The following is a 15,453-nucleotide window of genomic DNA, read 5'->3' on the forward strand; positions in this document are numbered from 1 at the left end:
CAATTTTCTTGGATAGTAGAAAGACAGCCCAAATCCAACAGAACAACAACAACAAAAATCTGTTTGGCCCAGCATTCACAGAATGATTTTTATGTGATTTTTTTTTTTAAGATTAAAGCACCCATAACTTGTTAGCTAAAATAGCTCTTCAAGCTCAGCACAGTGACATATGCCTATAATCCCAGTGGCTTAGGAGGCTGAGGCAGAATTATGAGTTCAAAGCCAGCCTCACCAATTTAGTGGAGCCCTATGCAACTTAGGGAGACCCTCTCTCTAAATAAATTTTTTAAAGGGCCAGAGATGTGACTTAGTGGTTAAGTGTCCCTTGGCTGAATCCCTGGTGCCAATAAATAAATAAATAAATAAATAAATAAATAAATAAATAAATCTCTTCAAGTACAAAAATGTCAGATTTCAAAAGCTAGGGCTGGAGGATCACAAGTTCAAGACTAGTCTCAGCAACCTCTCTCAAAATAAAAAAAAGGACTGAGGATGTAGCTTAATGGTGAAGTGCCTCTGGGTTCAATCTCCCCTAACTCCACCAAAAAAAAAAAAAAAAAAAAAAAAGGAAGAAGGGATTCAAACTTAGTTTCTAGAATCTGTCCTATACTTCTCCTAGAAACATTTAACCTAGGAGAAAAAAAAAAAAAGAATGTAATCTCCTAATATATAGTTACATAAGTCTTTTTTGATTTAACATACAAGAAAACCTATTAGGTACATTCTCAAGAATTATGTGCTATTGGTTTTACTTTAAAAGATTACTAAATGTTTTAGTAGAAACTAAGGGTTACTGTCATAAATCCTTTATGTGAAAATCTCTATGAAGTAAGTTAGTAATAAAAAACAATCTTTCACATTTAAGGTTGAAAATTTCCACTGTGAACTTGTTTATTTGTAACAAAAAGCCACTGATTTTTATTGTGGGAAGTGTTCAAAGGAAGTTTAAGGACCCAGACAACAGACACATGTCTGCGTGTAATTCAGATGGCTATTGACTTTCCTAAATCATAATCTTTCCTAATGTATCTAAATTGTAAGCATTTCTACCAGGAGAGTAACTGCCCCCAAAATCAGAAAACTCCATTTTGTGGTAGTTTGTAACACAGCCAGCAAGAAAAAAAAATAATAGAGGGTCAAAGTGAGGCTTGTTTTTATAATAATCATGACTGTGATATGGTCCATGGGATAAAAACATGGAATAAACACTTTGACAGCCTCGTGCAAGTAGGGCCTGGGATAGAGTCTGGGGACTTGAGGGCTTCTTTGGACGAGGTCAGCCACTACTTGATGTGTGACCTTCACATTTAGCCTGTCTTTCTGTTTCTATGTCTGTACTCTTATCTGCTTGGGGTTGTTTTATTCTCAGTGGTTATACAGCTACAGTGACGACTGAAAGAGTTATACAAAAACATATAGTATTATTTGGTTATTTAGTAGCTGCTTAGAGAAAACCTTATCCATATACCTTTAAAAAACAAGAACACAAATTAATCAAGTATTTGGAAAAATGATACATTCAGCATTCTTTTAATATCTTACTTAGCACTAGTTGTTTTAACATGCAGATTAAAAAAAAAAAAAAAAAGACTGCCTGGTTTAGCAGCTAGATTTCTGATTGCCGGGAAAGTGGGCATTAGAAACGGTTACACATAGAAGAATTAAGCTCAGCATCCTCAGGAAATAGCTGCTTTTAGAAGACTGTTTCCACCCAAACAAATATTAAGGTGGAAATTACATTTTGTTTTTAAATTGGCTTGGGAATTGTTTTAATAGAAACAGATCTGTGCAGAGAATATTCTCTGAAATGGAGAGGTTGTATAACATATCCCCCAGGAATTCTTTTATATCATTTGATCCATAGGGGTATGTTTCAAAGAGTCCTCTCAGTATAGTGGCCCAACACAATTTTTAAATTTTATTTAAAGTAATTAATTTACTTATAGATTATATTTAAAAGGTCCGGTGAACACAGCTGACATTTAGCAGTTGGCTAATCTACTAATGTCTCACTAATGCATTAGCCAGTCTGGTTTGTAATTTTTTCTTCTAGTCCTTATAGAGTAAGTGTTGCTTTAGGCTGGGAATATAGCTCAGTTGGTAGAGTGCTTGTCTCATGTGCACAAGGCCCTGGGTTCAAACCCCAGCACCACTAAAAAAAAAAAAGAGTGAGTACTGCTTTTATTGTGTGAACTTGGGAATAGAGAGCAGAAACCCTCTCTAAGCCAAATCAACTTTCTCCCTTGTAACAGATTAGTGATAATGTCTTGAAGAGCTCACCATCATTTGCAATGAACAGGAAAATAGAGGAAATTAACAGTGGGCTTCGGCTTGTTGAAAATATGTTGCAGCAGAAGAGCGAAAACATTGAGAAAGCTCAAGAAATTCAAAAGGTAACATCCTCCTCAGCTCACTTCAGCATTAGGTATTTCTGACAAATAACCCCACCCCCCACCCCACCCCCGAATTCAGTCCATCCCAAGGTGAGTTCTTTGGATGAATTAGAAGTACCAAGGTCCTACACCAAATCCAGAGGTGCATTCTTGATTAGAGGCCACCTAGGGGGTTGGTAGGAAATTATTCTTGGTTTTTCCAAGGTGGGCACCTGTCTCAGCTCTTGGGAGAATCTGACTGTGCTATCATTTCCACAAGTGAATGGCAGTAAGGATCTTGGAAAGACTGATGTTAAAGAACTAGGATATCAAAAATATTAATGGCTTTTCTTTAGATTGCCCAGGTGGGGAGGGAAAGGAAAATTTAAAAATCCAAATTTATTTCCCTTGTAAAATATCTTAGGAAATAAAATCTTAAGTAAAACAGACATAATATTCTACCTCTGAACTCCCAAGTAAATGCCTATATGTATATTATTATTGTAATCTACATTTTTAGGAAATATTTTAATATAATTGGACTTTAAAAATATGTAAGAATGTGGCTCATTAGGTATATCATTAGGTACAATTTTGGCTCTTAAGCAGAGGAACCTAATTTAACAAGTTAGATTTTCCCATTTCTCAAAATTGTTTTTCTAGAGTCAAAAGCAGTTGCTACTATTGCACGCAGCCGGGACTTCTTTTCACTTCATTAATTCCAAGTCAAGAGACAGTTTTTTGTTTTCGTTTATCATTATTATTATTATTATTTAGTTATAAATGGACACAATACCTTTTTATTTTTTTTATTTTTTATGTGGTGCTAAGGATCAAACCCAGTGCCTCACACATGTTAGGTGAGCACTCCACCACTGAGCCACAACCCCAGCCCCTCAAGAGGCAGTTTTTGTTGTTTGTTTTTAATTTTATTTTGGCACTTGATAAAATTGTCTCTAAATGTATTGTACATATATACTGGTCTAAATAGCCTGTTTATTTATTTTATTTATTGCTGAGATGATGAGGTCTTTCTGTATTACCTGGGCTAGACTTCAACTCCTGTGCTCAAATGGTTCTTCTGCCTCAGTCTCCCAGTTGCTGGGACCGTGGCACACACCACCACACCCATTTTAAATATCCCTTTTAAACATAATGCTTACCTCATCACTCTTGAAAGGTTAGGGCTCTATTGTCCTTATTTGCTGTCACTCGTCCCTGGAAAATATCAAGGCCTTTCTGTCCCTTGCAGATAATTTGTACTAGAATGAATGAAGTTACATTTAGGATAGTGCAGAAAGACAGTGATTGTGAATCTAAGTTAATAAGTAGGCCTGCGATGTTTTTTGATAGTGTTTCCAAATGCCTGTGAACACTAGGGTTTACTAACATCTATCATGGCAGTCTTCATTCAAACTGACTTAAAAATGTCCTTCTCCAGAAACTGTGGGACAAGCTGGATCTCTGGCATTCCAAGCTAAATGAGCTGGATTCTGAAGTTCAGGACATCGTTGAACAGAACCCAGGACAGGCTCAAGAATGGATGGATAAGTTGATGATTCCTTTCCAGAAGTACCAGCAAGTCTCACAGAGAGCAGAAACCAGAACCTCACAGTTAAATAAGGTGGGGGTGTAACACATGCTAGCCTTATAGCACGTGGAAGTCCTGAGATAGGTTTAAAACAAATCAAAACAAAAAATGTTCAGAGGCAGCTGAAACACAAATTGCCACTTATAGGAGCTGAAACTAGAGCTGCACAGTAGGCTCCCGTGGGCTGGGGCAGCTGAAGTTGGCTTGGGCTGATACAACCAAGAATCCAAAAGTTAGCCAACCACAGGAGTCAAGGAAGTGCTGGGACCCAATAGGTAGAGGAAGACCAATGATGGGAATTCAGGGCAGAGAGTCTCCAGAATCCAGGGAGGGAGCCCAGCAATGAAAAGGAACTGCCATTTAGGAACAAGATCGCTCTCTACGCCATTCTAAATGGTGGCTATGGTTTGGTGAGTTGTGAGTGTAGCCTGGCAAAGATAGGATCCTAGTCTAACAAGAATATAATGGGTTGGTGCAGTGGCACACGCCTGTAATCCTAGTGGCTCACGAGTTCAAAGCCAGCCTCAGCAATTTAGCAAGGCCCTAAGCAACTCTGTGAGACCCTGTCTCTAAATAAAATACAAAAGAGCTAGGGATGTGGCTCAGTGGTTAAGCACCCCTGAGTTCAATCCCTGATACAAAATATGTATATAATGGGACATAGTGAGAATTAATGGGACATTATAGGGAAAGACCCTGAACAAGAGGAAGTATTGGCCAGTTTTCAGAAAGAAGCATAAATGGGAATCAGGCTAGCTGCAAGGCAGACTTGGAACCCTTGCTGAAGCCCACAGCATCAGGGTGGAACGTCTTAAGTTATTTCCACCATAGTCAGAATCAGTCTGAAAAGCTGGGAGGGTCTTCACGTGGAGTGCTGTCTTCAGTGTTGTTAGCCATGGGGCCTGAAAGGCCCAACACATCACTGACTAATCTCAAGTGACTCTCCCTTCAGGAACCGTTCAACCCCAGTGACCAGCATCTGACTAAATGTGGTCCCACATTTCTTTCTCAGGCCACAATTAAGATGGAGGAGTATAGTGATCTTTTGAAGAGCACAGAGGCTTGGATAGAAAATACCAGTCGTTTGCTGGCCAATCCTGCTCGCTATGACTCTTCAAGAACCCTGAGTCACCATGCCAGCACCCTGCAGGTAAGTGTTTTCTGTTAGTGAGAGAATCTCTACAAGTGTCACTGGGTTAGCCAATCAGCGTCATCTTTTTTTTCTTCTTCTTACCTGAAAAATCACCTTTCTTGTTGTTTCAGTCAAGCTTTTTTGCTGCTGTGACTAAAGGACCCGATTAGCACAATTATAGAGGAGGAAGAGTTTATTTGAGGGCTCATGGTTTCAGAGGTCTTACTTAGTCCATAGAAGGCTGGCTCCATTTCTCAGGGCTCCAGGTAACATAGGACATCATGGTGGAAGAGTGTGACAGAGGGAAGCAGCTCACATCATGGTGATCAAGAAGCAGAGAGAGAGACTCTGCTCTGGGGATATAAAATGTATACTCTGTAGCCACGCCCCAGATAAACCACTTTCTCCAGCCACATCCACCTGCCTCCAGTTACCACTCAGTTAATCCCCTGAGGGATCAATTCACTGATTAGGTTAAGGCTATGATCCAATTATTTCTCCTCCAAACCTTCTTGCATTGTCTCACATGTGAGCTTTTGGGGACACCACATCGAAACCATAACCCTTATCATCATGCTAAGAGGCAGAAGGAAGCTTGAGATATTGGCAGACACTAGAAAGGAATTTTGGAGATCAGGATCTGGTTCTTTTTGTCCTACTCCATGACTTTTTGGATAATTTTAGCATTTATCTTCCACGGGCCTCAGTGTTCCCCATCCGTGAAGTAAGAAGTTTGCATTGGGTAGTGTTGATGGTTTTGGTTCACGAAGTTCTAAGATGGCCCCCCAATATTCTCATTCCTTGGTGTGTATGACGTTAATAATCCCCTCCCCTTGAGTCTAGGCAGGACTCTGAACAGGATAGAATAGTCACATTGATTAGGTTATGTTCTGTGACTGTGGCAATGGGATAGTCACTGTTGTGGATACATACATGATCAATCGTGTCACTTGATCACAAGATTCCCTAGTGGCAAACCATACAGAGATTCTCCTGCTGGCTTTAAGAAGTAAGAACCATGGGATTGGGATTCAAGGGTGCCTTTAGAAGCTGAGAGCCACTTTCAGCCAGCAGCCAGCAAGAAAACAGGGACCTCAGTCCTACAACTGAATTCTGTGAACAACCTGAATGTTTGCAACCTGATGGCCTCCTGAACACAGGACCCACTCACAGTATACCTTAACTCCTGACCCATGGAACACGTCACATAATAAATGGGTTTGAAGCAGTCAGATTTGTAGTAATCCTTACACAGCAGTAGAAAGCCAATCCATGGTTCCTTCCAGTCCTGACATCCCAGGATTCATTCCTGGCACTGCCCAGGTCCCCTGTGTCTCCATGTCAGCTTATAGAGACAAAGAGAGGGAAGTATTCTCCTAGGCAGGGCCGTGACTTGCAGGGGTGGTCCAGATGCTGAGCACTGATGGTTTTGGTCCACGAAATTCTGTTTGTGAAGGAATATTTTTCTTCTCTCATCCAGCCACTGGAAAGGATCCCTTAGGAAATGTTCTGTAATAGTTTTTACAGAACTCACACCTCCAAGATGATGTGTGTCCTCTTTATATCTTTAGAACAGCACAGCATGTTCCGCAGTGGGTGGCTGACTTCCTGCCTCCCTGCCTCCCTGATGTTTGAGATTTGGTGGCACATTTTTGTCCTGTGGTAACAGTTGTCAAGATAATGCATTTTGGGGGGGGGGGGCTGGGGATGTGGCTCAAGCGGTAGCACGCTCGCCTAGCGTGCGTGCGGCCCGGGTTCGATCCTCAGCGCCACATACAAATGAAGATGTTGTGTCCGCCGAGAACTAAGAAAAAATAAATAAATGTTAAAATTCTCTGTCCCCCTCTCTCTCTCACTCTCTCTTTAAGAAAAAAAATGAATAAAAAAAGATAATGCATTTTTATCCATTTATATCTTTTCTTCTGCATTGCTTCTGATCGCCTTTGTCCCTCACTGCCACCACACACATTCCTTAGATTGATTTTCCACATCCCTAGAGCATGCCATCTTTTTATTTTTAATCACTTTTTTGAATTTTTTTTTTTTAGTTGTCAATGGACCTTTGTTTTATTTATTTGTTTGTAGTGCTGAGAATCAAACCCGGTGGCTTGCACATGCTAGGCAAGTGCTCTACCACTGAGCCACAACCCCAGCCCTTTAATCACTTTTATGATTCACCATTTTAGAAGAGTCTGCCAAGACAGGAGAGAGAAATAATGCTTTTTCCTCAAATGTTTTTGATGAGTTAAAAATTAAAAACTATAACCACTCAGGCAAGAACAGTTGGCTTTTGCTGCCTTCTCCTGAAACAAATATGCAACTGTAAAAGTGTCTGACTGTTCAGGATACTGAAATTGGTGGACTTTGTTGATAAGCTAGAACTGAGCAGAGGGAATAGGGACAGGGAAGAAAGAAGTTTATTTTCTCCAGAATGGATCTAACAAATCCCCCAATGGGAAGTAAGTCCCCGAGAGCTTACTTCTAGTCCTCTGTGGAAAATCCCATTTTGTCCTCATAATGGAAATAGTTGTTTCTACTTTTAAGATATTCTTTTCCACTTTTGACATTACCAGGTCTTACTTTTTAAAGTGACTCTTAAAAATCTCAACTGAGGTTTAAAAAAAGTTTGTTTTAATTGCATTATAACTTTTTGCCTGGACTGCATTTGTTAAAATACATTTGTATGATCTAAAGCTGATTTCATAATTAGTGCTATTGTAATTAAGAATCATCAAAGCAAATGATCATTGTAAAAATAGTAAACTAGCTTGTTTTTAAATCAACTTCATTGAGGTATAATTTTACATATACTGAAATACACCCATCTTAATTGTGCAGCTGTGTAACCAACAACAACAACAAATTGAAGAACATTTCCATCACCCCAGAAAGTCCCCTTGTGCCTCTCTGCACTCGGTGTCCGTCTCCTTTTGTTCATCTTCAGACCTAGGCAACCTTTCCCTCCCTCATTGCTTGCTATTACTATAGTTCCGTCCTTTCTGAACTGTCATGTAAATGGAACTGCATAGTTTATTATGTCTGACTTCTTTCACTTAACATCTATCCAGAGTTCATTATTTTAATTGCTGTGTTCCATTTAGGGAAGTGAACGAATCATGTGCCATACACCAGTGAGTAGGGTTTGGGTCGTTCCTGATTCTGAGCTATGTGTTAGCTATTGCCGTGTAACAAGTTACACTCCTGATTGGCAGCTTGAAACACCATGTTGTTATTATCTCACTGTTTCTGTGGGTCTAGAATCCAGGCTCAGCTTAGGGGAGTCTGTCTGGCACAAAGTCTCTCATGAATTCAGTCATGGTCTCAACAGAGGCTTTGGGCTCCTCTGAAGTCTTGGTTTGTGAGGGAAAGAGAGACAGGATCCACTTCCACATGCATTCACACACAACAGGCCGTGAAAGATCCACATCCATACACAGAGACACGGCCTCTTCACAAGAGACCACCTCACAGCTGGCTTCCCCCAGTGTAAACAAGAGAAGGTAACTCCCTAATCAGAAGCTGCAGTCTTCTTGTGACCTCATCTGGGAAGTGGCATCTTATTACTTTGGTCATATTTCATTAGAGTAAATCATGAATCCAGGGAACTGATTATACAGGCATGAATACTGTGAAGCGAGGATCGTGGGCGCCATATTGAAGGCTGGTTGCCACAGGCCATTATGAGCAAAGCTGCTGTGAATGTATTTCTGTACAAATGTTGATGTGGACATATATTTTTAATTTCATTTCAGTGAATAAATACCTAAGAGTATGATTGCTGGCTTTTATGGTAAATGTTCAACTAAATGAAAAACTGCCAAGTTGTTTTCTGAGATGGTGGTATAACTTTTTGACTCCCCTCCATCTTTTTGTCAGCACTTGGTATTATCTTTTAAATTTTGGCCATTCTAGTGATATATGGCAGTATTCTGGATTAATTGGCATTTCTCTAATGACTCATGTTTTTAGCATTTATTCATGTCCTTGTCATTTATATACTTCCTTTGTGAAATGTCTATTCATTTCCCACCCCCACCCCCAATTTTAAATTGGATTGTTACCCTATTAAGTTGTAGAAGTTATTTATAAAACATTCTAAAAATGATTTCTGTATCATATGATATGTGATTTACACATATTTTCCCTAGTTTGTGAACTGAACAGAGGGAATAGGGACAAGGGAAGAAAGGAGTTTATTTTATTGTCTTTCCATTCTTTTATCACTGTCTTTCAGAGAACAGAAGTTACCAATTTGATAAAGTCTAATTTAGCAATATTTTCTTCTATAGATTATTCTTTTGTGCTATATCTAAGAAATCTTTACCTAATCAAAGATCACAAGATATCCTCCTATGTTATTTTCCAGAAATTTGATAGTATTAACTCTTACTTTTAGGTCTGTGATCTATTTAATGTTAATTGTTATATACAGGTGAATCAAGGAAAACAGTGTTAAAGGTCAAGGTTCATCTTTTTCCCTAAGGATATCTTATTGTTCCAACACCATTTATTGAAAGGACTCTCAACTTTGAATTATTTTGGTACCTTCTTGAAAATGTTAACCTCATATGTATGGTTCTATTTCTAGGTTTTCTCTTCTGTTTTATTGATCTGTCTCAGTTCTTTTACCATTGTAACAGTCCTAATTACTATAGCTTTATAGTAAATCTTGAAATCAAGTATCATAAATTCTATAACTTTTTCCAATTTGTTTTGGTTAATCTTATTCTTTTGTATTTCCATATAAATCTTAGAATCAGCTTGTCAATGTCTATTTAGAGGTCTGTTGGAATTTTGAGTGGGATTCCATTAAATCTGTTGATCAATTTGGGTAGAATTTATGTCTTAGCCATATTGACTGTTCAATCTAGGAACATGTATATCTCTTCATTTATTTTAGTCTTTTACTTCTTGCAGCAATGTTTTCTAGTTGTCAATGTACTGGTTTCTTGTATGTGTAAAGTTAAATTTAAGTATTTCATGTTTTTTTAATGCTATTGTATTATTGGTCAAAGGCATTGGTTTTAAGTTTTGTTTCTCTTAACTAGGATTTTGAATAAGATCAATAGAAAATTATGAATAATCTGATTAATTTTTGAGACTTATGGTTAGATTTCTACCTGAATAAGTAAATATTCTTTCTCGTATCACTTAGATTTTTATTGAATTACCTGAAAACTACATTAGCAGGCTGAACATTTTGAGATATTTTGAAATCTTAAGTGTGCAGTGGTAGAGCACTTGCCTAGCATGCATAAGGCCCTGGGTTTGATCCTCGGCACCACAAAAACAAACAAAAAGGAAATACTGAGTTTGAAAGTTAGTACATGTTTTAAAGAAACCTATGAATAATTAATGACACTCTTCTCACCTCTGTCACTCAGGAAATTCCAAGGATTTTAGAAACTCTCTGCTAGGAACTCAGGATGAAGGTCAAATAAATATAATTCTTGTTATAAGTAGAGCATCCCTAACCTGAAAATCTGAAATCTAAAATTGCTCCAGAATCTGAAATAGATGATGGGTCTTAATCAAAATGCAGACACACTTAAAATATTGTGTAAAATTACCTTCTGGATATGTATATATCCTGAAGGGTGTATACATTGTGTAAGTGAATTTTGTGTTTAGACTGGAGTCCCATCCTTAAGACATTTTATTATGTATATGCATATGTTTTAAAATAGGAAAAAAAAATTCTGAAAACCAAAACAATTTAGGTCCCAAGCATTTTGGATAAGGAATACAAAACTTGGATGGCACCATATCATAGCAGACCCTCTATAAAGTCATCCGTGGCCACTGGCAATAGGAAGCATTCAGTGTTTTCACTATGGAAATGGAAAGAACCAGGAATTTGAAACACTGATTTAAATTTTAATCAACTTGTTTTTCTCTTTTCTTTTTTCTCTATCTAGAGGGCTTTGGAAGATTCTGAGCAGAAGCACAATCTTTTACATTCAGTTTTCACAGATCTAGAGGATTTGTCAGACATTTTCGAAACAGATGACTTAGTACAGTCCGTACAAGACCTAACCAGTCAAGTAGTAGATCTACAGCAACAAATAATGGAAAGCCTTCCCCACATTCAGCGGATGGCAGATGTAAGTTGATACCCTAAAAATGTGACTTCCTGTTTTTGGTTTGTAGTTCATCTGGCAAATTTGTTGTACTACTAATCATGTCTGAGTTATAGAAACCCACAATGAACTGGTAAAATTTTCACTTATGCTCTTTTTACTTTACTTTGAAACCTTGTGTGCAACCATAACAGAAAAGCATATCCCCATTCTTAATCCAGAATTATTCTATCTAAAGAGTGAATGATTCTGATCAGATAAGCTCATTGTTTTCTCTTTGTCCAAATAGGGCTATTGTTGATTTTTAAAGCACTAAGAAAAAAATGGGTTTGCGGGTGCTTGGGATATAGCTCAGTGGTAGAGTGCTTGCCTAACAGGCATAAGGTGCTGGAGAACCACAAAAATGTTAATGAATTAATTAGTTAATTAATTAAAATACCCATATGGAAAGAAGGAATTAAAACAGGCAGCCTTCCAAGTCTTCTTTCACCAATAGCAAACATTTGTTGAGAGGTTGCTATATCAGCCACTGAATTGTTCCTTTTTCTTTTTTTTTCTTTCTTTTTAATTTTTTTTTAGTTGTTGATAGACGGACCTTTATTTTATTCATTTATTTATATGCAGTGTTGAGAATTGAATCCAGTGCCTCACACATGCTAGGCAAATGCTCTACCACTGAGCTGTAACCCCAGCCCTTTTTTTTTTCTTTTTTATGTATTTGTTTATGTGGTGCTGGGGATCCAACCCAGGGCCTCATGCATGCAGGTGCTCTACAACTGAGCTACACACACCATCACAGAATTTTTAAGTAATTTTTGCTTGAAATACATGAGGCATTTACTTAAAGTCACCTGATAAAGGCCTTTACAGTTAGTTCTGTTATTTACCTTGCGTTTCTCTGTGGCATTCCATACTCCTGTAACTTCGGGGAATAGTAGGTGTTGAAGTAAATTCTTGGTTACTGAAACCTAGTTCAAAGTTTTAGAGTGCATCTGCAACTTCTGATAGAAATTACCATGGAATACATAGAAAATTTTTATGTACCTCCTCAAACAGTAGGTACAGAAAATTATTTCGGTGTACTTAAACATTTTCTCATAATTTGGGGGGGACTACTATAGACAGTCACTGTATTTACTGTCTGTCTGCTTCATGCTAATGAAGATCTGTTTTACCCTATGTTGAGTGATTCCAAACTGCTAGAATTGGAAACCGTTAGGCTATTTTTATGGGATTTTTAAAATCTCCATTATTAACCATACCATCTTACTGCTATAGGGATCTGTATTGATCTCCAAAGTCAGATTGAGGGGTCTTGTACAGTGATATGCATTCCGTATCTAGATTTTATAGCGCATATTTTAACTTATTTTTGTAGCATTTAAGGTTCTTGGCCAGGTTCTGGACGTTGACACTAACTAGAGAAATAACCACTGGACAAATGATCTATTATTTAAATAAATCTGAGTAGATTATAAAGTCATTTAATATTGCTTGGCAATATTTTATCAAAAGGGTGGGGGTTGTGACTCAGTGGTAGAGGGCTTGCCTAGCACATGTGAGGCACTGGGTTCAATCCTCAGCACCACATAATAAATAAAGTAATAGAGTAATAAAAAATGTTTTAAAAAATATTTTATCAAGGGTTGATTTAAAAAATCTGGTCAGTTTTCTAATCTTTGTGTGTAGTTTTTCAAGGGTAATTTTATCATTTTACTTAAAGTGGTGGAAATTTTTAAAATATCAGACCCACCTATTTTCAAGTGTTTAAACAGTTCCAAAGATAAAGTTAAAGAGTCTGTAGATAACAAGAGTTTTTTTAAAAAATTGTTTGGATGCATATTACCTTTGTTCTCATGAGAAAACGAAAATTAGCTCTATGATTATTTTAATTCAATATCAAGGTGCAGGGCAATGCTCTTTAGTGGAATATGCTATTAGTAAAATGACATTTTTATTGAAAGTAGTGAAAATTATCTTTGTAGCACTTGGCTAGTTTTTAAGAGATATAAGTAGCAAATTATTTGGCTAAGTGTAAAATAGAATTAATGGCAATAAAAATTGTGTTTTATGTATTATTAGTTTACAGCATATACTGCATAAGTTGGTTCTGTTTCTGAAATTCTAGGATGTGGTTGCTATTGAATCCGAAGTAAAATCTATGGAGAAAAAAGTTTCAAAAATCAGAACTATCCTGTTATCAAAAGAAATATTTGATTTTTCACCTGAAGAACATCTTAAGCATGGAGAGGTAAGCATAGATCATTATAAAAAGTATTCTCATAATACCTGCTATGTCTGTTTAAAAATATGTAATAATGTGATTTGAACCAAGTATTTGTCTTGTTTTGTTTTGTCTTATGATCCTGGTAATTGAACTCAGGGCCTCCTGATGCCTCGGACAGTACTCTAACACTAAGCTAAACCCCTAGCCCCCAAAGTGTTCATCTTGCTAGAATAATAGCAAAAATAAGGTTTGGAAATAGATATGAATGAGTCTAAATGCTTTAAATTATACTCATAATGCTACCTGTGTAAAGATAATTATTGTATAGGTAAGTTTGCCTTCAAGTCTAAAGAACTTGAGCACCTAAGCCAGGCTCAAATGGGTTCTAGCACTATAACACTGCTTCCTTAGCTGCATGAACTTGAGTGTGTATGTACCTTGTCATATCTGTGCACTAGGATTGAAGTCATTACATTCTAGTTACAGTGCATATGGAGCTCCTAGCACAGGAACTGAGACAGACTTTGATTCCTCCTTAGCCTGATGATCAAAAACTTGTGTTTTGGGATCAGGCAAGCCTGGGTATTAATCCCACCCCTGCCTCTTACAATCTCACCTTATCTGAATCTTCTAACTTCCAGACACCTCTGTAATGGAGGTTAGGATGCTTTCCCAAGAGGATTGTGAAGATTAAATGAAGAAGTATTTAGTAAAGTGATTAATTTCTCCTAATTTACTGGTTAGGAGCCAGGTATGGTGGCACATGCTGTGATCCAGCTACTCAGGAGGCTGAGGCAGAAAGATCTCAAGTTCAAGGCCAGCCTGGGCAACTTTGTGAGACTCTGTCTCCAAATAAAATATAAAGGCCTGTATATGTAGCTCAGTGATAGGATGCTTACTTAGTATATGTGAGGCACTGGGATTCAGTCCCCTGCAAATTACCTAGGTAGATATGTAGGTAGGTAGGCAGATTGATCCAGATTCTATGGATCAGAAGTTGATTAAAGCCAAATATAATTATACTCCTGGGAATTAAAAATTTTCTGGACAATTTTGTTCAATTTAATAAGCATTTTTGAGAGCTATGTAGGAAGCTCTGTGCAGTTGCTCTGAAGGTAAGATACAGAATTTGCCCTTTGATAGCCCACTGCTTAGTGATAATATGCAGGGCTAAACAACAATTTCACACAGAGAGGGAGGGAGAGAAGAAAGCAAAGGGCCGTCCAAGTGCACAAGTAAATACTGGCAAATTGCTCTTACCCCAGGCATTCTTTCCCGAGACCCTTAACTCTCACATCCCAAGTGATGCAATGGTTCTTTTCAATCTGAGTTAAGGAAATGCTTTAAATATTGAAACTGTAGAGACTAAAGTATTCAGTATTTTAATTTTGAATAATTTAACTCAGCAGTGGTCTTTTTCTTCATTTATGTACCATGCTTTTCTTGTGTTATTAAGGTCATACTTGAAAATATACGCCCCATGAAGAAAACCATTGCTGAGATAGTGTCTTACCAAGTGGAACTGAGGCTACCCCAGGCAGGAACAAAACCTCTGCCTGTGTTTCAGCGGACAAATCAGCTTTTGCAAGCTGTAAAACTATTGGAAAACGTGACTCAGGAACAAAATGAGTTATTAAAGGTGAGCAGTTTACAATGGCAACCAATCTATTGGATAAAAATGTTCAGCAAAAGCTAGTTTTGTTCTCAATTTTAATTGGAAATTATTATGATCAAGAAGGTGGCATTTGATAGAAGAGCTTAATTTCTTGCCCAGATGGGGCTAAGGTTGTTTTCCTTCATTCTTGCCCTTACTCTGGTTGAAGACATTAAAGCATAGTCCTGGTCTATTTAATTCCATTCCACACCTGTTAAAAACCTATGTTGGTACAATGCTGTGGGAAGAGATTTGAACCTAAACCAGGCATTTGCAGTCTCTGGAAGCCAACAGGTCTATCTATATCCATTTTGCTCATTTCTAGCAATCAGCCCATCTTATTATCTTATTACCCAGCGTGTGAGTAGATAGAGGGTAGGCACTTTACAGTCTTCAT

At 37.7% G+C, this 15,453-nt stretch overlaps 1 protein-coding gene across 7 annotated transcripts in view; it reads left to right on the forward strand.

Annotated features, from left to right (window-relative positions):
* SYNE2 (spectrin repeat containing nuclear envelope protein 2) overlaps nucleotides 1-15,453 on the forward strand; it is a 336,255-nt gene that overhangs the window by 196,274 nt on the left and 124,528 nt on the right. For all 7 annotated transcript variants that reach the window (XM_081290325.1, XM_081290328.1, XM_081290329.1 and 4 more), the window contains exons 55-60: nucleotides 2,253-2,393; nucleotides 3,814-3,996; nucleotides 4,976-5,113; nucleotides 11,014-11,199; nucleotides 13,304-13,426; nucleotides 14,859-15,041. In XM_081290325.1, coding sequence (XP_081146451.1) covers nucleotides 2,253-2,393; nucleotides 3,814-3,996; nucleotides 4,976-5,113; nucleotides 11,014-11,199; nucleotides 13,304-13,426; nucleotides 14,859-15,041 — 954 coding nt within the window. The remainder of the gene's footprint in view (nucleotides 1-2,252; nucleotides 2,394-3,813; nucleotides 3,997-4,975; nucleotides 5,114-11,013; nucleotides 11,200-13,303; nucleotides 13,427-14,858; nucleotides 15,042-15,453) is intronic.

Source organism: Spermophilus citellus, assembly GCF_964194105.1.
Source record: "Spermophilus citellus genome assembly, chromosome: 4".
Classification (NCBI taxonomy): domain Eukaryota; kingdom Metazoa; phylum Chordata; class Mammalia; order Rodentia; family Sciuridae; genus Spermophilus; species Spermophilus citellus.